Source organism: Anolis carolinensis, chromosome 5 (genome assembly GCF_035594765.1).
Source record: "Anolis carolinensis isolate JA03-04 chromosome 5, rAnoCar3.1.pri, whole genome shotgun sequence".
NCBI classification, from domain to species: domain Eukaryota; kingdom Metazoa; phylum Chordata; class Lepidosauria; order Squamata; family Dactyloidae; genus Anolis; species Anolis carolinensis.
The window spans coordinates 135,985,035-136,008,075 of NC_085845.1; the positions used below are offsets into that span (position 1 = coordinate 135,985,035).

Genomic DNA, 23,041 nt, shown 5'->3' on the forward strand with positions numbered 1-23,041 from the left:
AAGGACACTTCCACGCAGTCATATAACCCAGAATATCAAGGCAGATAATCCACAATATCTGCTTTTAACTGGGTCTGAGTCTACACTGCCATATAATCCAGTTCAATGTGGATTTTATACAGCTGTGTGGAAGCGGCTTGGGAAACAGCAAAGGAAAGTAAATTGAGTTGGGAAGGAGAATTTGCATATTTTTTGGATTAACTTGAAGAAATAAGGCTCGATCGGCACTACCATATAATGCAGTTTGGACCTGTATTATTTAGTCAGTCTAGACTAGTAGTTCCCAATCTTTGGGCTTCCAGGTGTTTTGGACTTCAGCTCCCACCATTCTCAACAGCTTGTAAGCTGGCTGGGATTCCTGGGAGTTGAAGTCCAAAAAACCTGGAGGCCCAAAGGTTGGGAACCATTGGTCTAGGCCCATATAATGCAATTGAACTGCATTATATGGGACTATATTGACCATATTATGCAGTTCAAACTGCATTATATGGCAATGTAGCCATCTGCGGAAAGGTGGAAGACCCAAGCAACCCTCTCCCTTCTTAGGAAGCACAGGGAAAAGTGTAGGTCCTCAATGCAATTTACATCCCTACAGGTAAATTCACTGTGGTTGCGAGGTTTTTGGCTCATATAGACAAGCTCCAAAAAGTCATAACTTTCTCCTATTCAAAATTTGCCGCTTAAGTGGACCTATACTATGATAATAATATTTTTTTCAACAATTATGGCAAGATTTTCTCACAGAAAACCCTAATAGTACAGCTGCATTTGATAAGACCCTTTCCCTTTCATAGTCTAATGATATGGAGTCTCTGCCAAATGGGAGAGATAAAGATAGAGCTAATCTGTAACCTCAAAGAGAAATTCTTATTCCAAGTAAGACATGAGAGCTTTGAACTGTGTTTTTCAGAACCGAGGCTAATATGTCAAGTCTCTTTCGAAATAGAGGTGTATTTCCAAAGCAGTTTGTGACACAGAATGGAGAGATGGGGGAGGGTCTCTTATTTAAAGAGAAAATGTCAAATAAAACCAGAGAAGCTCAAGGCTTGAAGTAGAGTTTTGGACCCAATCACGGGAAATGCACCTTATGGATTTCTTTAGTATTTTTTCTAATTGGATTTTCCATTTCCATTTCAGTTTCAAAGAACTGTTCCAGTGTGGCAAGGCAAAGTCAGCTAGTGAACGGTCTTCAGCCCAAGTGATAAAAGATGAATACAAGAAACTTGGACCAATAAGGTAGGCAGAAGGCTAAACCTGAAATGGGGGTGGGGGTGGAGTGCAATGTCAAAACAAGGAATTTCAGCTGGTGACAGTAATACATATTGTGTTTTTCTTGCAGCTATCCAGAGATTGTCACCCTGGTGCTGTTCTTTCTAATGGCCCTGTTATGGTTTACTCGAGATCCTGGATTTGTTTCTGGCTGGGCTTCCCTTTTTCCAGAGTAAGCTAACTAGCAATTACTTAAAAACAATTCTGAATTGATGTTGGTGCAACACCCCCACCCGAGTTCTTTAGACATTTAACTGAGTACAAGGAAGTGCGGATACTATAAATATATAGTACATGATAAAATAGTCATTGCACAGAATATATGCAACCACATGCTAGTTGTTCTTAACATTTCCACAAGTGAGTAAAAATGGATAGGAAGGTATAAAAAGAATTCAGGCATGACAAATTATTATTATGGTTGCAATTTTTTTTTAAAAAAAGCAATCTTATAATCCACATTTTGCAATGGGAAATTAGACACAGGGATACTCCTTACATGCCCCATGTGCGGAGATGGACAGGGGGAAATGTGTCTTAGGAATAGCAAGATAAATTTGTAGGAGGACATTGGGTAGGCTCCCCAGTTATGGCATTCCCTCCCCCCTGGAAATCCAACTGGCACCAACACAGCATATCAAAAGATAGTTTTTTATTAAAATCTTCAGTCCTTACCAATTATATTCTGGCTATACATTTCTTATGGTTGTGAGTTGGCATTGTTTTAACCAGTCTGAAATCATCAGGTTTTAATTGATAGACTACTTATTATATTTTTATATTCGTTTAAAAAAAAACTACAGTAGAGTCTCACTTATCCAACACTCACTTATCCAACGTTCTGGATTATCCAACGCATTTTTGTAGTCAATGTTTTCAATATATCGTGATATTTTGGTGCTAAATTCGTAAAACAGTAATTACAACATAACATTATTACGTATTGAACTACTTTTTCTGCCAAATTTGTTGTGTAACATCATGTTTTGGTGCTTCATTTGTAAAATCATAACCTAATTTGATGTTTAATAGGCTTTTCCTTAATGCCTCCTTATTATCCAACATATTCGCTTATCCAACATTCTGCCGGCCCGTTTACGTTGGATAAGTGAGACTCTACTGTATTGTTAATATTTATTCATGGTTTCAAGTTGGTTTTATTGTAAGCTGCCCTGGGAATAATAATAGTAATAATAATAATAATAATAATAATAATAATAATAATAATAATAATAATAATAACCACAACAACAACAACAACAACCAGGATATAAGCATTCAAATACGTAAGTGTGAATGTACTCCAAGGGCATTTCTGAATGAGAAATTTAGGGTGGTCTCAGACAGTGGTAAAGTCCAATTCGACCCAAGTTTTAAAAATCCAGGTCGGGGTGGACTGTAGTCCACACACTCCCAAATAAGCCCGTACTTTCTATGGATGTTGCCTACATGTTCTCTCGGTACCTACCAGGCAGCAGCCATAATGGGTTTGCCCTGTGCCTTCTTGGAAGCCGCAAAACAAACCCACTAACAAATAATCTCACCACAAAGCAGATTTTTCTTGCTTTGTGGTGAATGAAATCGCTTTTCTGTGGGAAGTCACCTGGATGCCACACTTTAAAATGTGGGAGCTCCCACTTTTAAAGGGCTGTCTGGATGCACTCTAAGACTTTGGGAAGATGCAGATTATATAGGCTGCATTAATATGGTTTCCTTTGTCTATTTGTTAATAATTGGTAAAACTGCCAAAGATTATAGTGGTTAACTATAACAGCATTCACTCACTAAAAAGCATTGTAACTGCCCAGTTTCATTCCTGTGTGACTGAAAAAAAAATTGGGGAAGAGCAATGAGATTTTTTTTTAATTTTTCCATACCTCACTCATCCAACTATCCTTGCTGATTCCTCTGAGGGCAAACCATACCAGGAAGGTGTTGGATTCATTCTGGATTTTGGTCCTGATTTTAAAGGAACAATCCAAGGTTCTAGGGCGATTTCAGTAACTCCAATAAGCAATGGATTTAAGGAACTTTCATGTTACTTGAAAGACAGAAGATAAATTACAATCATTAGTTATATTGTAAATACAATGTCATTCCAGTAGGAACTGAGAAGTGTGTTACAGCATGATCTTATTGTTGCGCACTGTTCTGAAAAAAATTGCAAATTATATTCAGAGTGCAATATTAATCTATTGTAGGAGAAACAATGAAGTGTGTTACAGCATCTTAAAACCAACTGGTTTTGTTAGGCACCAACCTCTGCCCAGGTGCATCTAGTGTAGTGATAAATGCCTATGTGAGATTAGCTTTAAGGTGGCACAAGACTTGTTAGTCTTGAAAGATGCTCAATAAGACCCTCTGTTGTTTTTGTAAGTGATGTTTCCATCCTGACATCATGGTTTACACGACTGTCACCCTTAATTAAAACAGTAAGAAAGGTAAGAACATTCCTCAGGGGGCAAGTAGAAGTGCCAACTTATTGTGAGACAGATTTCATCCAAAAGAACATCAGGTGCCAGTTCCTATTATATTGTGTCCTCCAGTTCACAAAGATAGCAAACTCAATTCCTTCTTTATGATTAAAAGTCATTGTGATGTTTATGCATTGTTTCTGGGAACCTTGAAAGAGACAGGACATCTAAACTTGTGACTTTCATTGCATTCCCTCACTAGGCAAATTCATCTTCTTTTCCTATGGTAATTGTTACTTCTTTGGCCTAAAATCAGCACCTTTGTAGGCAACCATATCCACCCCCAAATCTGATTTTTAATTACTTTGTGAGATAAAGCATGTGAGAATTCAAAAGTTCCCCAAAATTATTTTCTCCTCTAGACTTCTCCAAGAGCAAAATATAAGCAAGGATACAAAGACAACCTTCTAACACTTCAACAAGAATTGACAGTACTGTTTCTGCACAAAACTATCACTTGCAAATTTTATTCAGAATGAGTCCTGAGTTATGAATAGCTATTACAAACTACATGGCTTGCAAAGATTTTCTTGTAGGGAGAAGAAAATTGTTGACATTACTCATTTCTACCTTCAAGAAGAAACGTAGACTGTATCTACATTATAAAATTAATGTACTTTGATACCATTTTAACTGCCATGGCTCAATGCTACAGAATCCTTGGAGCTGATGTTTGGTAAGACGCTAACATTCTTTGGCAGAGAAGGATAAAGACTTTGTAAAAGCACAGCTCCCATAGCATTGAATCATGACAAAGTGGTGTCAACCTGTAATATTTTACAGGGTAGATGTTCCCCTTGTGAAGAATTATATCCCTACTCTTGAAAAAAGTCCACTTCTGATCATATAGGGGGCAATCTTTTTACATTCCATGTACATTCTAGTCTTGAACAGGTTCAGTAATAGGGAGGGTTGACCCACACTGGTATTTGAAAAATGCGGTAACTCTATGGCCCCTTCCATACAGCTGAATAAAATCCCACATTTTCTGCTTTGAACTGGAATATATGGCAGTGTGGACTCAGATAACCCTATTCAAAGCAGATATTGTGGGTTTTTCTGCTTTGATAATCTGGGTAATATGGCTGTGTGGAAGGGCCCTATGTGGGGTTAAATTCCATTTATCATATCTTTATGTTAGTTTTGTCCTATCAATGAAAGAGCACACACAGGTTATTTCCAATCTATTCATACAGTCTAGTTCAGTAGCTTCTCTTGCTTTCATTTTCAACACTTTCAGAAGCAGGCGGTGTTTGTGTTTGTAAAACAGGAACTTCATTTCAGATAGTAAAAAGAAAATGTGTAATCCTTTCAATTTTGCCATAACATTCCCCTGCAGTCCATTTTAATTCAGAACAAAATGTGAGACTATGTCACTCTACATTACAGTAAATTGTTTTTATAGCATAATATATCCACTGAAATCTAATAGGATCAGAAGTCTGCAGTTCTTTACAATACCAAAATGAAAGGAAAACATATTTCCTATGGGTTTTTTTAAGTCTTACAAGCAGTAGTGTCCTCTGAATATCCCTGTTATTCTGCTTGCAATGTGAACTTTTGTGCCAAACCTGAGTTCACTCAGGTGTATGGTTCATTTCCATGTATTGATAAGTATAATTATGAATATATAAATGCCTGTGCTGAATTCATTTTGGAACATTATTTATATTTACTCTCATGAAGTGTGGAGTTACCATAGCAACACTTGTGATTATAAGAACTTGAGCAGATAAAAGTTTAGGTGATGTTTGCCATGATTTTCCCTTCTTATAGGAATTCTGTATTATCTTATTAGTCACAAAATATTTTTAGCTATTTTATACTACAACACCCCAAGCATTGCTTTTTAGCAAATTCCTGAGAGAGTAAGCAGGGAGGATCCCTACTATTTATTCCTCTGAGTATTTCAAAGAGACTCTCATTTTAATAGAGAAAATAAAAGAAATATGATAAAATTCCATTAGTGAACCAATAGTAGTGTCAGAAAATTGCTGGTTCCACAGTGGAGCCTGTATTTTCAATTTGACGCCAGGCAGGAAAGGGAAGAAGATTCACACACATTTAATTATTCTCCTATGCTGAATGCAAAAGTAAAATTAGTGGGAAAGCGTCTTAATTGTTTCCCACCAACCTTTTTGAAGTAGATTGACACTGCAGAACTCCCTGGTTCTCCGAGAGCCAATAATAGCAGTGTGGCATCTTGGCAAAGGATGAACTTCTGTTATCTGAATATGTATTCTGAAGTCACCTGGCAACTTATGACATCCCTATGAGTTTCATAGGGTTTTCCTAGGCAAGAAATATTCAGAGTTAGTTTTGCAGGTTCTTTCCTCAGAAATATAGGTAAAGCATCTAGTAGTCATTGGGCTCTTCTGGACATGATGTAAAACTCAGAACTAACTGGGTTAAAAGGGAGGCTGGCTAAGCAATGTTTAGCCAAAGTACAAAAGGCATTGGGTTAAGAGGTAGAAAGCATGTGTTTAAATGGTGCACCTTAAATCTAACTCAGCCTGAAAGCACATCTTTGCAAGACTGTATATCCCTGCAGTCACGCAAAACACGTGCTTTCCTTCCCTCTCCCCTGTGTAGATTCTCCAGCACTCATGTGCTTTTAAAAAGCCTGAAACAGCTTATCAGATGATCAGGCTGTCAAATAGACACACAGCTGGTTCAAAGGAAGCACAAACAGAGAGCAATTAGAACGCTCTGAACTCTTTAGTTTACATTTTATAATCTTAAACAGAGATTGAGTTAAGAATTGTGAGGAGAGAGAGATCCGACTGAAGTTTTTAAAAAAATCCCTCCGTTATGTGCTGTACTTTATATGCACACATTCGAATCTGCTTGTGCTTGTATAAAGATATTTGCATGTGTGTCTGTGTGGTCATAGAGTGATTTAAAAAAAAACTTCCGCCAGATGTCTTCCATCTACCATCCATCTTGATCCGTGACAGAGGAAGACTGTGAGGATAGCAGGGACCATATCCCACGACTGACAGGTCTGTGTGTGGACTACTGTCACATCCCGGGATTTTTTGTCTTAGATTTAAAACACAGATTTTGGCGCTGTCTGGAAATGCCCATTGATAATCCCCCCACTGAAGCACTAATAAGGGGTAGCCTTGCTTAGCTTCCATGATCCAACAGGATCTGATGCTTTTAGGGTATTTTCAATAATTTAAAACCTCAATAAAATTTGAAACAGTTAATGCAAAAGTTAAAACATGATTTAAATCACGCTTCTGTTCTAAATACTAAAGTTAAAAACAGTTTGAAGAACACATTTAAAGTATAATCCAATAGGAAGACGACACCCTGCTCCCATGAAAAACTCCACTTGGCACACAAGTCAAAAACCAAATGCTCTGTAAATGATAATAATAATAATAATAATAATAATAATAATAATAATAATAATAATAATAATAATAATAATAATAAATATAGGTGGTCCTGGTGGTGATCGGCGCATTAGGTGCCATGCCAAAAGATCTCAGCCGGCATTTGGAAACAATAGACATTGACAAAATCACGATCTGGCAACTGCAAAAGGCCACCCTACTGGGATCTGCACGTATCATCCGAAAATACATCACACAGTCCTAGATACTTGGGAAGTGTTCGACTTGTGATTTTGTGATACGAAATCCAGCATATCTATCTTGTTTGCTGTGTCATAATAAAATAATAATAATAAAAAACACGTTTTGCTTACTGGTAGAAATATAACAAAGATGGGGCAGTTTGGCCTCCTGTAGAAGAGAGTTACATGATGGAGAAGCAGCCCTGGAGAAAGTTCTCTCCCCTGTCCTCACCAAACATGCTTATATTTGTGGCAGAACTGAGAGGAAGCCCGCACAAATCTTAAAGCTTCCGCAGGCAATTAGATGTTTGTATGCAATATTCACTCTTCACTATTACGGACAAGAGGAATAGGAAAATTGTCATTATCTTGGGCAAATCTACACAGACCACTTATTGCAAAGGGCAGGAAAATCAACCCCATGGTGGCTGAACACAGAGCTGATATGGGTTAACACAGGCCAAGGTCACCGTAACATAGACTTGAACCATGTTAACCAAAGTTATAGGTTTCTCGAAATTCTTCCTGAGAATCTGGAACAAACTGCAACTTTGTTCCTGTATAAACAGTTGGAACACGGGCTCTAGTTGTTGTGGTGGCCAGCAAGAGTGTCACATCTAGTGCCTGTTGCCCTGGAGTGACATTGACCAGCTTGATAATATGACTGGAGAAGGGGCAATGCCTCCTCTCCACTCTTCCCCTCATCACTCTGGCACCCCAGCCAACATCACTCCAGGCAACCAACATGAGCCATGCCATCCCCGCTGGACACTGCAATGATGAGAATGGCACCACTCATTGTTCAGGACTCCCTCCCACCTCTGAAGTGGCCAGTGTGTGACAGTCTAAGCTGTCCTGAGGCCAATCTGGCATTTAGCGCTTCAGATAAACTCTGGGATGTGGCCAGTGTAGAGCTGCCTTTTGTCTGCTTCTTCTCCACCCACCTCTTTGCCTTTCTGCTAAAGAAAAGCCATGTTGTGATCCCATGCCTTAGAGAAAAACAATTCCATTAGATACAAGTCTCCTTCTTTTCCAACAAAAACAGGAGAAAGAGCTCAACTGTAATAGGGCCAGAGGGTGGCACAAAAGCTCTTAAATAATAGAGGAGTATATTGAGCATTTGGAGCCCCGGTGACGAAGTGTGTTAAAGCACTGAGCTGCTGAACTTGCAGACCAAAAGGTCGCAGGTTCAAATCCCGGGAGCGGAGTGAGTATCCGCTGTTAGCTCCAGCTTCTGCCAACCTAGCAGTTCGAAAACATGCCAACGTGAGTAGACCAATAGGTACCGCTCCGGCGGGAAGGTAACGCCGCTCCATGCAGTCATGCCAGCCACATGACCTTGGAGGTGTCTACGGACAACGCCGGCTCTTCAGCTTAGAAATGGAGATGAGCACCAACCCCCAGAGTCAGACATGATTGGACTTAACGTCAGGGGAAACCTTTACCTTTTATATCGAGCATTCCTTTCCTTGGCCCAATTTGCATACTGACATAAAGGTCTCAAGCATGCTACTTTTATCAATTTATGCCTCCCTAATAAGTAAGATACAACTTTCACTGGTTTTAGAGCAAGTGGGATAGGAAATGAATGGAATATATTTTCAGGTTAAAAGATGAGCCCCTTAACAATGTGCTTTGGTTGGAATATAGGAAATTTGATTTCTTTTCATCCTCTCTTTAAAGTATTTATTGCTAGCTAAACTCCTGCAATCTAGTCTTAACACATGCCAACCTTCTAGATTTAACACAGCCTCCTCACTATAAATCAGCAGCATTTCTTCTCACATCAAAATAGATTTATAAGTTTTCTGAAATATCAGGAAATTGTAATAAATCTATCTGAACAGTATTAAACAATGTGTTTTTGTAATGCTTTGATGTTTAAAATCAGTGTGTTTTTCCCTAGATACCGAGGTTTTGCGACGGATTCTACAGTTGCCTTAATCATTGGCCTGCTCTTCTTCATTATCCCAGCAAAAACCTTGTCAAGAACATCAAATGGAGAAAATAGTTGAGTATATAGATTTTCACTTAAGCAGTATACATTACCGAAAGGTAATGCAGACAGAAAGGTCCCAGGTTCAAATCCGAGGAGTGGAGCGAGCGCCTGCTGTTAGCTCCAGCTTCTGCCAACCAAGCAGTTCGAAAACGTGCAAATGTGAGTAGATCAATAGGTACTGCTCCAGCGGGAAGGTAATGGCGTTCCATGCAGTCATGCCGGCCACGTGACCTTGGAGGTGTCTATGGACAACGCCGCTCTTTGGCTTAGAAATGGAGATGAGCACCAACCCCCAGAGTTGGACACGACTAGACTTAACATCAGGGGAAAACCTATACCTAGTATACATTAAAACTATGTGAGATAATCAGTGGCTGAGTTATACAATAATATCATCTACCTTCAGATTCATTTTTACTTGACAATGTATAGTCTAAAGCAGTGGTTCTCAACCTGGGGTCTCCAGATGTTTTTGGCCCACAACTCTCAGAAATCCCAGTCAGTTTACCAGCTGTTAGGATTTCTGGGAGTTGAAGACCAAAAACATCTGGGGACCCCAGGCTGAAAACCACTGATCTAAGTGTGGCATTGTTGGTGATATACATGCAGGCTCCATTTCTAAAGTGCCTTCTTCCTCAGTAGAACTTTGCACATGGAGTAGAAAGTGTGGGAAGGAAGCTGTAACCATGTTCAGTTGAACATACAACTTTCTCCCCCTATAAAAAACTGATAAGGTAGTGTTTCTAATTGGAGATGGGAGTCTAAATATATACCTTATCCTATATTATCCCAGTTGACTCTCTGACACTTGTTTATGCACTTTATTAAAGCTTTGGATATTGTGTTTTATATGCCAACCCCTTTTATCTCCAGTGGCTGATGCTGTATTATTACACATTTGTTCTGATTTTATGTGTTTTATTGTACTTTTAAAATGTTTAAATTGTTTATTTTATTTGATTTATGTTATTACTGTTTTTGTTTTGATATTCATTGTAATTGCTTTATTCTGTTTTGTTTTGGGCATCACCCCATGTTAGCCGCCCCAAGTCCCTTCAGGGAGATGGCGGCAGGATAGAAAAATAAAGTATTATTATTATATTATTATTATTATTATTATACCATGGCCTTACTTGCAAGCATCCTAAAAATAATCCTTTTACATGCATGCACCCATAACTGGGCACAGGACATTGATCATGCCCTTTGTATCCACCTTTATTTCTGCAGAATGGATTCCTGTTCTGTCCATACTGTGACCTCAGGACTAATTTTATATTTTTAGGGAGTCTAATATTGGTAAGCAGATGATTTGGCCTGCTGGAAGATACATGTCAAACTACATTGATTCTCAAGTATAGATGCACTCCACGGAAGATTAAGACAGATTTGCCATTGAACCCTCTCAGAACTAATCATTATTATCATCATAAGCAATGATTTGTGACCGAGTATAACTGTCTTCCAATGGTAGTGTCATTGCTCCATATCTAGTGTATTCAAAACACCAAAACACCTTCATGCCATGAGTTTCATAGCCAAAGTCAAGGAATGAAAACAACAGGAAGCCCTGAGTGGGAAGGAGCCTGATAACCTTCGAATTTGTAGTTTGGTGAGGCACCAGTATTTTTTGGTAGCCAAGTTGTACGATCTTGTAAAATTACAACTCCCAGGATTCCATAGCATTGAACCATGGCAGTTAAAATGCTGTCAAGTTACATTAATTCCACAATGTAGGTGTACCCTTAATGTAATACAGTTCTAAGGCAGACTTTAACTTTAACCAATTTTACCAGGTTGTTTCAAGGAACTCAGTGAGGACTTGTTTTAGGGAGAGCTTGAGCCAAGTCCCCCATTCTAGGGTCCATGTGTTTATAAATATGTCACAGGGCTTTGCCAAATTTATTTATTTATTTATTTATTGCAACATTTTTATCCTGCCCTTCTCACCCCCGTGGGGAGACTCAGGGCGGCTTACAACTTTAGCTATTCTATATGTGCTTTAAATGGCATATTGCTCATTGTAAGGAATATCCTGTGTGCAGAGCCGGCCCTAGATATTTTTCAAGTGTAGGCGAACAGAATTTTGGTGCCCCCCCCCAAACCAATCACTGAAAAATAAAAGTGTTGGATAAGCGAAAATGTTGGATAATAAGGAAAGATAAAGGAAAAGCCTATTAAACATCAAATTACATTATGATTTTACAAATTAAGCACCAAAACATCATGTTTTACAACAAATCAATAGAAAAAGCAGTTCAATACATGGTAATGTTATGTAGGAATTACTATATTTGTGAATTTAGCACTAAACATTGAACAAGGATATAGGGCAGTGTGGACTTAGATAACCCAGATAGCCCTCAGTATTAAAAAAAAACACTCTAAAATCAGGACAATAAATAAAGAACAACACTCTGAAAACAGAAGAAATCCAGACAGTAAACAATCAGGGACAGCTAACTCCTCCCAAAAAAAGATTCTCCCAGGCAAGAAGAAGCCAGGCCTTGAAGCCACAGGGCCATTAAATGCTAATCAAGGTGATTAATTACAACATTCACACCTGCTTCAAAAAAAAGTTCTTTCTCCCACCCTGGACCTTCTACAGATATATAAACCCCACATACCTAGCTTCCAAGTTCCCACAGACCTCACAATTTCTTTCTTTTTTTAAAATAATTTTTATTAAGTATTTTTGCATACAGGTTTAAAATAGTGGGGTTCCAAAATGGGAGAGGGAAGTAGGGGATAGGGAGGAGGGGGTGGGGCTGGGAGAGAGGTTATAGAAGAGGGGGGAGGAAAAAGGGGAAAGGAGGAGAAACGAAAGCAAAGGGGGTGGGTTTTAGGAGGGTGGGAGGGGGGAGGGGGCTAGAGACTGGCCCGGGAGAGTCGGTTGAGTCTTTGGATGTCAGAGAGTAGTCCCCTTGTGGTGTCGGCTAGTCCATGGGTAACTGTCCATTTGGGTGGGGGGGGGGGGTCCGTTTGCCTCCTGAAGCGACATGTTGTGTTGTTAGATTTGTATATTTCTGGTTGTTCTTGTGGAATTTCTTCGAGGTATGTCCGTCTTTTCCTTATGTATTCTTCAAATATTGACCAGTCGGTTTCTTTTATTGGTTGTCCATGGTGTTTCTTCATCAGGAAGGTTAGTCTGTCCATGGTCTTTATTTCCCATACTTTTAATAGCCATTGATTGATTGAAGGGATCTGGTTTGTTCTCCATAGTTTGGCGAAGGCAATCCTGGCTCCTATAACCAGATAGTTTAGAATTTTTTCCTCATCTGTGTTCAATTTCTAATTTTTAAGGCCCAATAGGTATAGTTCTGGTCTCATATGTAGTTTCTTTCCCATTATGTTTACACATTCTTCATGGATTTTTTTCCAGTACCTCTTTGTTTCGGGACAGGACCACCACATGTGGTAGAAACTGCCCTCATTCACCTGGCACTTCCAACATTTTATTTGAATATTTTTGTTGTAATGGCTTTTTTTTTGGAGTGATGTACCATCTGTAAATCATTTTGCATTAATTTTCTTTTAAGTCGGTTGCATATGTGTGTTTTATATTTTTCTTCCAGATTGATTCCCATTCCTCATATCTTATAGGCCTTCCTATGTCTTTGGACCATTGCACCATGCTTCCCTTAATTTGTTCTTCCTCGGTATTCCACTCCAAGAGTTTCTTATATATCTTTGTAATTAATTTGTTTTCAGACTCTAGAATTTTGTCCCATTCTGAGTCTTTCTTCATGAAGCCATCTTGTTTATCCTTAATATATTCTTCCTTTATTTGCCTGTAGTGGATCCATGATAAGTGACCGAATGATTTCAATACTTCTTCTTGTGATTTTAGTACGTATTCATTTTCTTGACTTGTGAGGACATCTCTGTATGTGGGCCAGTTTATGTTGCTTTGGATACTCTTCTGAGTTATTGCTAGTGGCGATAGCCACATTGGAGTTTTGGTGAACATTCTTATTTTATATTTCTCCCATATGTTGTTTAGTGAAGTTCTTATTATATGGTTTCTGAATATTTTCTTATTGTTTTTGTCTGCTTTGTGCCATATATATAAATGCCAGTCGGCTTTTAGGTCGAAACCTTCTAGATTTAAGATTTTCTTGTTCTTTAGAAATAGCCAATCTTTGATCCAAGTTAAGGCACAAGATTCGTAGACCTCACAATTTCTGAAGGCCCCGAAGGTGGGCTCCCGTGGTGCAAAGGTGGGTCTGCGCCGGCCGGAAAGCCCAGCACGGGCACCGGGAGGCCCAGTGTGGCTATAGGAAGGCCCAAAAGAGAAGAAGGTGGAGAGTGGTGCCCTCCTCCCAGGACGATGGCGCCCCTGGGACGATGGCACCACAGGCAAGTGCCTAGTTCGCCTTATGGTTGGACCGCCTCTGCCTGTGTGTGTGTGTGTGTGTGTGTGTAAAAGCTTGAAGAATATTAATTGAAAGTTAATACAATAAGCGTTTTCATGTGTGTGTGTGCAATAATAATATTAATGGAAGGATAATGTAATAAGCTTTCTTCCCTGTTTTCTTTTAAATCTTCATCTCTCTAGTTGTTTTTGATTATACCCCACTGATAACTTGGAAAGAATTTCAGGCCTGCATGCCCTGGGAAATTGCCATGCTGGTTGGTGGAGGGTTTGCACTGGCAGATGGCTGTGAGGTAATGCAAGTGTTTACACCATATTCTATTAGTAATAATATTAATATGCTGCAGTGTTTCTCTGCAAAACAGAGAAAGAAGTATTTCCCAAGTTATTCCATGCACAGTGATTTCTCTAGAAGTGTAACAGCAATTAAATCAGATGCCAAATTGCTACAAATATTATGTGTAACTACTTCCACTTTGAAAAAAAAACCCTAATGCATAAGGTAATGCATAAATAATATATATTGTACTTGCAGTATAATAAGGTATAACTTTGCTCTTTCTTGTAACAGTTCTGTAACTATTTTATTTAATATTATATTTACAGGACACTGAAATCTCACTAATTATATCTCATGACAGTAGTTTGTAACATTTTGATTTTTTAAAGAAATCAAAAGTAATATTTTATTTTGATTTCATGGAATTAAAAGTAGAGAGCATCTACAGTTATAATTTTTATAGTTTTAAAACAGTAACTAACTACATTTGAAAGCCTTTGCACTTTACAACAAAGTCACATTTTAAGGTGTTGTCGAAGGCTTTCATGGCTGGGATCACAGGGTTGTTGTGTGTTTTCCGGGCTGTATAGCCATGTTCTAGAAGTATTCTCTCCTGATGTTTTGCCCACATCTATGGTAGGCATCCTCAGAGGTTGCCTGCCATAGAAGTGGGCAAAATGTCAGATGAGAATACTTCTGGAACATGGCTATACAGCCTGGAAAACACACAACAACTCTCACATTTTAAGCCTTGTGACTTGAAGGTTGGGTTGCTGACCTGAAGGCTGCCAGGTTCGAATCCCACCCGGAGAGAGCACGGATGAGCTCCCTCTATCAGCTCCAGCTCCATGCGGGGACATAAGAGAAGCCTCCCACAAGGATGGTAAAACCTCAAAACATCCGGGCGTTCCCTGGGCAACATCCTTGCAGACGGCCAATTCTCTCACTCCAGAAGCAACTCTGGTTGTTCCTGACATGAAAAAAAAGCTTTGATTTAAATAATATTGTGAAGAAAAGTATCATTCTGGAATGCATAGGAAGGTGAAAGATTGTAATCGATTTCTTCTTCTTCTTCTTCTCTTCTTCTTCTTCTTCTTCTTCTTCTTCTTCTTCTTCTTCTTCTTCTTCTTCTTCTTCTTGTATTTGTACATGCTTTTCTCTCTTGTGGCTCTCCCAGTGTGGCTCACAACATTAAAAACTATGCAAGGAAACCTAGACACAGAAACTTGATATTTGAATTGGTAAAATATTACCTAAGTTGGTTGTATTGAGATCTTTATACATAAAATCATGGTACTCTAAGCAGTAGTCATGGAAGACACTCAGATGGTTTGGGCAAAATAGGTTCTATTACGACCTCATCAGACAGGCAAAATTGCCTGTCCTACGACACTTTGACTTCACTTATTGAGGCACAGATCCTGCCGGCTCCCATCACATGGCGTTGACCTACTTCCGGCGGGGCACCAGGCCTCAAGCGAAGTTGAAGTGTCACAGGAGGCAGTGACGACAACAAGTGAGCTTCCTGTGTTACATAGGAAACAATGGTGGGAAGCTGGGTGGTGAAGCTTCCCCCATGGGATGAGGTGAGGGGGAAGGTGGGCAATGTGGCCCGTGGGGCAACAGGTTCCCCATGCCCCATGCTAGGCTCCATCAGATTCGCCATGATGTATGGCAAATCCCAGCTGCAATGTGATGAGGACTTTAATGCTGCACTGAAAAAAAAGATATTGAATAACAAGGCAACATTTCATTTTTGCAGGTCTCGGGACTCTCACACTGGATTGGAAGCAAATTAACTCCTCTGGGCTCACTACCCGTATGGCTGATTATCCTAATTTCATCCTTGATTGTCACCTCAGTCACCGAAGTAGCCAGCAATCCTGCTACAATCACAATTTTCTTGCCTATCCTAGCCCCTTTGGTGAGTAATGATGTTTGTAAAATACTTTGGTGAGTAACGATGTTTATAAAATGTTCAATCAGTCTGGTTAAATTGGATGATAAAAAGATACATTTCCCATAATTTTCAAAACATGCTAAGAGGAGGGCTACGAGCCTAGAATAACTATCATAAATACAAAACTAAAGATGTGTAGTATCTGCAATTAAAAAAAACCCCCAGAATTAACCATTTTGAATATAAAACAATGTGGGCTTGGAAATCTAGCATGATGAATTTCCATCTTACATTTGGTCTAATAATACTATCACAACAACATGGATATTTGTAGGTGTATAGGCTCCTAAATTCTGGATCAATAAAATAGGGTTCTATATATAGGTTGATGTTGTCTGACGTTTTACAAAAAAAGTGGAAATATTAGATAAATATTTATGGCAAGGAGTCTAATACAAAACATTAGTCATTCTGTTCAATTGCATTCAGGGGAGCATGACTTGAATATATAGTCTGTGAAACTGTGCCTGGTTTGAGTTAGAAATATGTTTCCTTTTCTAGGTGTCCGTATGCATTTTATTTTGGTAATTCACATTTCCCATCCCAATAATTAAGGCAGACATATGAATTCTGTCTGTAGACCCCCAAACCTAGTAGAAGAATTATAAGTATCTGCATAAGATAACATAATATATATATTTGATGGTGTTTATTTCAGGTATGTGGTATTGAGTAACTGGTGACCATATAGTCATACTTTAGAAATTGCAATAATGAGAGTCATTAAGCTGTAATCTTAAGAAAGAACTACATTCAAATGTGTTAAACTAAACTTGAAACACACCATTGACATATGGAGGTTTCTTCCCCTTCCTTACTTTCATTGTGAAATTGTATATTTGTTATGTAATTGTTTAATTTTTGATAATGTGTTACTACTTTTTATGTAGATGTGGTTATGTTCTGAGTCTGGGTGAGTTGGGTTATTTGTTCTGGTCTAGTTTTTACAGCCAATATTTGTTGTTAACTGCTCTGAGTCCCCTTGGGGAGATAGGGTGGAATATAAATCAATTATTGTTGTTGTTGTTGTTGTTGTTGTTGTTGTTGTTGTTGTTGTTGTTGTTGTTATCAGTCAATATGAAGTATTTCTGGTAATGGAGGGGGTTTTTTTTCATGTCTAACAGGCTGAAGCGATCCATGTGAACCCACTGTATATCTTGATACCAACAACCCTCTGCACTTCATTTGCATTCCTGCTACCCGTAGCAAATCCACCCAATGCTATTGTATTTTCATATGGTCACCTACGAGTTACTGATATGGTAAGTTATCAGCAAATGGTGCAGTTTATGGGCAACTGTTGCAATATTATCATTGGGGTTAGAAACATACCAATATTCCTTTCCCAAGTGCTCAAAGCACTTATCAAAGATAATTGCAGTTATTTTTAGGAACATAAAAACACCTCCAGTAGCAGAAATCCAAATTCCTCTCTAGTCCTGAATTCTACTTCCTAGATATCCATTTCCCACATTTCTGGGAAGACTGCATTTAACAGTTTTCTCACATTGTTGCCTCATTGGGAGAAAATAAATGAAATTTCACATTCCTCAAATGAACCTGCCTAAGCTTTGAAATCTTCAGCAGGCATTTGTTTATGTCATCATAGTCAGAATCTTCACCTTTTTTTTTGCACACACAAAAAATGAAACAGAATTCAACATTTTCTTTCTACTGAGTGAGATGATGAATTTCTGCACCTTTTTTTGAAAATTTCAAACATGTTTCAAAACTTGGCCCCAAGACGTGTTAGTGCAAAATAGACACATATTTTATTTTATTAGTTGTTATGGAGCCATTGGCAGCAAATATAATATGTCTTGCCCCCTTTTATGCTTACAACAGCACTGTGGGATAGATTAAGTTGAGAACAAATGATTGGCCCAAGGATCATGAAGATCATTTATATCTGAGTTTCCCGTCATATGATCTATCTACATGAGCCACAAAATCCAGGGCTGACCCAAAGCATTCTGCCATAGTGTTTTTAAACCATTTTGCTCCTGAACTACAGCAGCAGCGGGAGTGGATCCTCACTGTTCAATCATTCCAAATCAGGTTCAGCCCTACTGCATAGTCATCCTTTCTTTTGTTGTTTTTTGTCACCATAGTAGTGGCCATGAAGCTCCAGGAAGCTCGTGGCCATAACGTGGTGCTTTCGCTGATATTGGCAAATGCATTCACATGACTTATAGAGGAGAAAGGGGGAAAGGAGGCCAGTGATCCCTTTCCCCTTTCTGAGTCACACAGGTTCCTTTGCTAACATCAGCAAAGGTGTCAAGCAACATCCAGGAGCTCTCTGGAGTTTTGTGGCCCTCACTATACTGACAAAGAAAAAAGACAGAGATAGTACTCTCTCATTTTTCCTACATGACAGAATGCGGGAAAAGTGTGGTGATGGCACTGGACCATGTATATAGTGGGGCCAATTCTGTATCGAAATCAGCCTAGCTGTTCACCCCTCCCCTTGACGTACAGAGCTCTAGAACATTCCCCAATTTGACCTAACACAGCTTTGCATCTCTTTGATGGTGAGGTGGCCTCATGTGCCACATAAACATCATGCATTTCAGGGTATGTAATCCATACAGATGGGCCCATAGTTTGAATATGCTAACCAGTACATTAAACTGGCCTTTAGCCTGTTGCTTTCAATTCCTCATGCTAATCCCTAAATCAGTAACAAATTTGAGCAGACCCCTTACAGAAACTGGATTCATTGTTTCTTTAGCATTTGAGCCAAATACTTCCAATCCATACATTGTATTGTATTTATTTACAGTATTAGTATTCCACTCTTCTCACCCTGAAAGGGGACTCAGGGCGGATCACAGAACAAACATTCAATGCCATATATTTTTGATATTCACACTTCACAGATTATTTGGTTAGCAGAATTTCTTTAGAAAAAATGGACAACCTGTCAACTTTCTGTTTATAAGATTCTCTCCCTTTTTTCCTCCTGTCCCCCTTTTTTTAAAGGTCAAAGCAGGGCTGGGTGTCAATATCATTGGAGTTGTCGTTGTCATGTTTGCTGTCATGACATGGGCCGTGCCTCTGTACGATCTCCATACATATCCATCCTGGGCACCCGTTCCATCTGTCAACAAAACTGGACTTTAAAGATTGACCACCTAGTTCCATGTTCCTCCTTCTTAAGCATGCAAGCTGAGAGACCTGTATGGTACAACTGTGTAAAACTGTGTTGAAAGGGTATTATGCTTTATGTACTTGGTTCCAAAGACTAGATATTTGGACAGTCATAAAGCAAGAGTCTGAATACTGTAGTAGGAAATAAATCTGTACAAGTGTCCCATCAGTACTGGGTTCAGCTTATTAGCAGAATTAGCATCTGCAGTTATGAACATTCATTGTGAATGGTAATTTGCCTCTGTTCTGAGGGTCATAAAATGATGTTGCACTTAATATTTGCCTGTTGAAATGCCAATGTAACCTTTCTAGAAATATTAAGGAGTCGATCCTTCTAAGTTAATGGCCAGTGTCTTACAGTCCTAACTTGTAAAATATTCTGTGAATGCATTAATTCACATATTTGTGCATATGGAATATATCATGCCATAAACGCCAGTGAAATTTTTCTTCCCAAATGGTAGTTACTTTTGGCATGTAATCAAAATACCTTGTTAACATAACATGTGGAAGAATTTGATGGTGTCCACATGATATCATTGAAACAATCAGATAGATCAGATAAACATTACAACTAGAATATTCTGTACCACAGCTTTATGCTATATCAAATCACGATGGTTCCTCATTGTAAATTCCCATAGGCCCTTATAAAACCAGAAACGCTCACCAGGTCATATTGATTATGATACTGATGCTGAAATAAATGTCACTGTGTCACTGTAGGATTTTTGTCACAACCCTTTTTCAATAGAATTTCCCCCATAATATCCCATTATATTGTATTTCACATGCTATAGATTTCATTTTATTTATTTTTAAAAAAATAAGTATCAAAAAGATTTTACTCATTTACTTTGTTTCAAAATATATCATTATATACCTTCATCTTAATTTGAAATCTTAGTCAAAACATTAACATATAGTTACATGTAATAATACCAAATAGCAGTCCTATTTATTATTTAATATTGGAATAAATTGTAAACATATATGATAATCATATTGCAGAAAATCCATTTTTAAAAGCTAATTCCATATTAGAAGTTTCAAAAGCACTTGTCTATGTAGGGAAATATTGTGTGGTTGTTTATTTATTTATCTTGTAGTTTTTTTTCCATTCAGAATATGTCTTACAAAAATGACTGTTGACTGTATATGTTCAGCCAGTGTTAAGCATTGTAAATCAGAATTTCATGAAACAGTAAACCACCTATTTAAAAAAGAGCACCAGACAAACATAGGAAATGGCAATGATTGTTAATGAAATATTGCACTCATTTTAGTTTTATTAGCATAGGGAAGGATTAACACCCCTGAAACATTTGTTTTGCCGTCTGTGCCCCTGTTCAGAAGATTTGACTTTCTGTCATGGTGACAATTGGATTTTGAAATTTTTTAATTATTCTGGTAACACGGATTGGTGATAAAGCTTCAGCAGAGATACCTTTTCCCCATGATATCTCTTACAGGAGTGAATTCCCCTTCTTAGGGGTAGATTTCCTCTTCCTTCTTGTTGTCATACATCCATAACTAGGAGTTGGATGTAAGTTGGATGTTTGTAACTTGGGCTCTGCCTATATTTATACTTGTGGTGTAGCACTTCTCATAACCAATGGCCTTGCAAGTTAAAAAGGTTTTTCTCAAGATCCCAATCACTTCTTCATATAAAGTAGTATAGCTACCCCCCTCAAAATATGTATTAACATACATATAAAATACATGTATTAAGATAAATGTACATTGAAATTTATATTTAATATAAATGTTGGACCATGACTCTAGAGTCCAGCATTCAATTCCGTGCTTGGACATAGAAATCCACTTGGTAATCTTGAGTGAGTCACACACTCTGAATCCTAGAATATATAGTGATAAACTTACATTAGAGTCATCATAAGTATGAAACTGTTTGAAGACACACAACAAATTGACATTGATGGGAATGTGTGCTGTGTATGTAATTAAAAACATATTGTACTATATAACTTTGTACATGTTTTTATTTTATTTTAATGTTTTTGATTAAGTGAGACATAATGGACTCATGATTGGACACATGCATTATTGCTATAGTCCAGAAATTGCTGGATACCTTCACTCCTACAAGATGCCACATTGGTACAATTCAGATACTATACATTGGCAGAATGTGCACCGCTAAGGGTATAGTGGTAATAACTCGTTACATTGCATGGTCAACAACAGCAACTCTCCAACTCCTGGCTTCTAGTCAGACCATAAAATATTATTCCAATATTTTTATACTTTTATTAATTTTTAAACAACTCATTGTCTTGATAAAAACTATTTATATCATCTTCACACAAGGGAACTATGTCAAAGTATTTTAAAGGTTTTAATTTACAACCACTATACATATTAAGCAATGCAAAGATCACTCTCTCTAAGGCTTACAGCCAAATCCTAACACAGAAGCAGACAATAATTGACATGCTAGAGTTTTGGTCAATATCGGCCCCATTTTTTGTATCATGGGTTTATTGTCTGGGAATTGTTTTAAACCAGTGGTTCCCAACCTTTGGGCCTCCAGGTGTTTTGGACTTCAGCTCCCATTTTTTGTATCATGGGTTTATTGTCTGGGGTTTTTGGGAATTGTTCTAAACCAGTGGTTCCCAACCTTTGGGCCTCCAGGTGTTTTGGACTTCAGCTCCCACAGTTGCTAACATCTGGTAAGCTGGCTGGGATTTCTGGGAGTAGAAGTCCAAGTCCAACACCTGGAGGCCCAAAGGTTGGGAACCATTGGTCTAAACTATGGTGAGAGGGCAAAAATGACCCATTTCCATTCTCACATATGAAAGTTAATCCCAGTGAGTTCTTCCAAGCACTTCACATTGACATCTGTTCTTAATAATGACAATGTGAATTAGGATCCACTTGTAAATCTTTCACTCACTTGATTTTTGAAGCTGCTTTTCATGTCCCATACTGTGACATAGTACACATAGTATATTGTATACAGTATATTGTATATTATTGTATCATGTTGTAATTATTTTTTTCATGGAAATATTGGGAAAAACATGAATTAAGGTTGAGCATCCTTTATCTGGAATTCTGAAATCCAAAATTGTCCACATGAGTGGCTGCGGTAGTGACATCTTTGCTTTCTGATAATTCAATGTAAACAAGCTTTGCACAAAATTACTAAAGATACTATATATAATTACCTCCGGGGCATATGCATAAGTTGTATATAAAACATAAATCAATTTTGTGTTTAGACCTGGGTCCCATCTCCAAGATATCTCATTATAAAATAAAATGAAAATTTTTAAAATCCCAAACACGTCTGGCCCAAGAATTTTAGATAAGGGAAACTCAACCTGTAGTACCTCTATAAGAGAATTAAGAAAAAGTCATTTTTCTTTTATACAGGAATGCACCAAGTATATTTTTGTATCTCAAATGTGAACCAAAGTAGAAGCAAATATGTGTTTGCCACTGTACTTATAGTAATGTATATGATACAGTAGGTTTGCACCTATGTAAGATCAATAAATCTATCTTTAAGATACAACAGTCGTTTTCAACAGTATGAATATCTTGTTAACTTTCTGTAATATAGCAATAACACTCTGTGTGTGTCTGTATATCTTTGCGTGCACATACAAATATTAAATGGGTGCATTATTGAGCATCTAACTATGCCATCTTTCGATGAGCTATGAAATGATACAGTAATAAAAGTTTATTATGGTCAAAGGACCAGCATTGTCTTATAGACAAGAAAACTACTATATATTGAATAATATCCAGCAAGAGATTATTCTAGAGAAAAAGCACATAGCTAAAACAAAACACACATACCTATACACTAGGGTTGTGCAAAATTTATATTAACGTCGTACGTTGCGAGTGAGTGAGTAGAGCAGCAGGCTAGGCTAAACCAAGGCACACAGTTGGTTAGGCTACATGGAGAGAAGC

At 38.1% G+C, this 23,041-nt stretch overlaps 1 protein-coding gene across 1 annotated transcript in view; it reads left to right on the forward strand.

Annotated features, from left to right (window-relative positions):
• The window catches only part of slc13a1 (solute carrier family 13 member 1), a 96,467-nt gene extending 73,833 nt beyond the window's left edge, over positions 1 to 22,634 (forward strand). The window contains exons 10-16 of the mRNA XM_008111238.3: positions 1,138 to 1,236; positions 1,340 to 1,441; positions 9,236 to 9,339; positions 13,887 to 13,996; positions 15,746 to 15,907; positions 17,068 to 17,205; positions 18,926 to 22,634. Coding sequence (XP_008109445.3) covers positions 1,138 to 1,236; positions 1,340 to 1,441; positions 9,236 to 9,339; positions 13,887 to 13,996; positions 15,746 to 15,907; positions 17,068 to 17,205; positions 18,926 to 19,066 — 856 coding nt within the window. The 3' untranslated portion in view covers positions 19,067 to 22,634. The remainder of the gene's footprint in view (positions 1 to 1,137; positions 1,237 to 1,339; positions 1,442 to 9,235; positions 9,340 to 13,886; positions 13,997 to 15,745; positions 15,908 to 17,067; positions 17,206 to 18,925) is intronic.
• Positions 22,635 to 23,041: the final 407 nt, after the last annotated feature.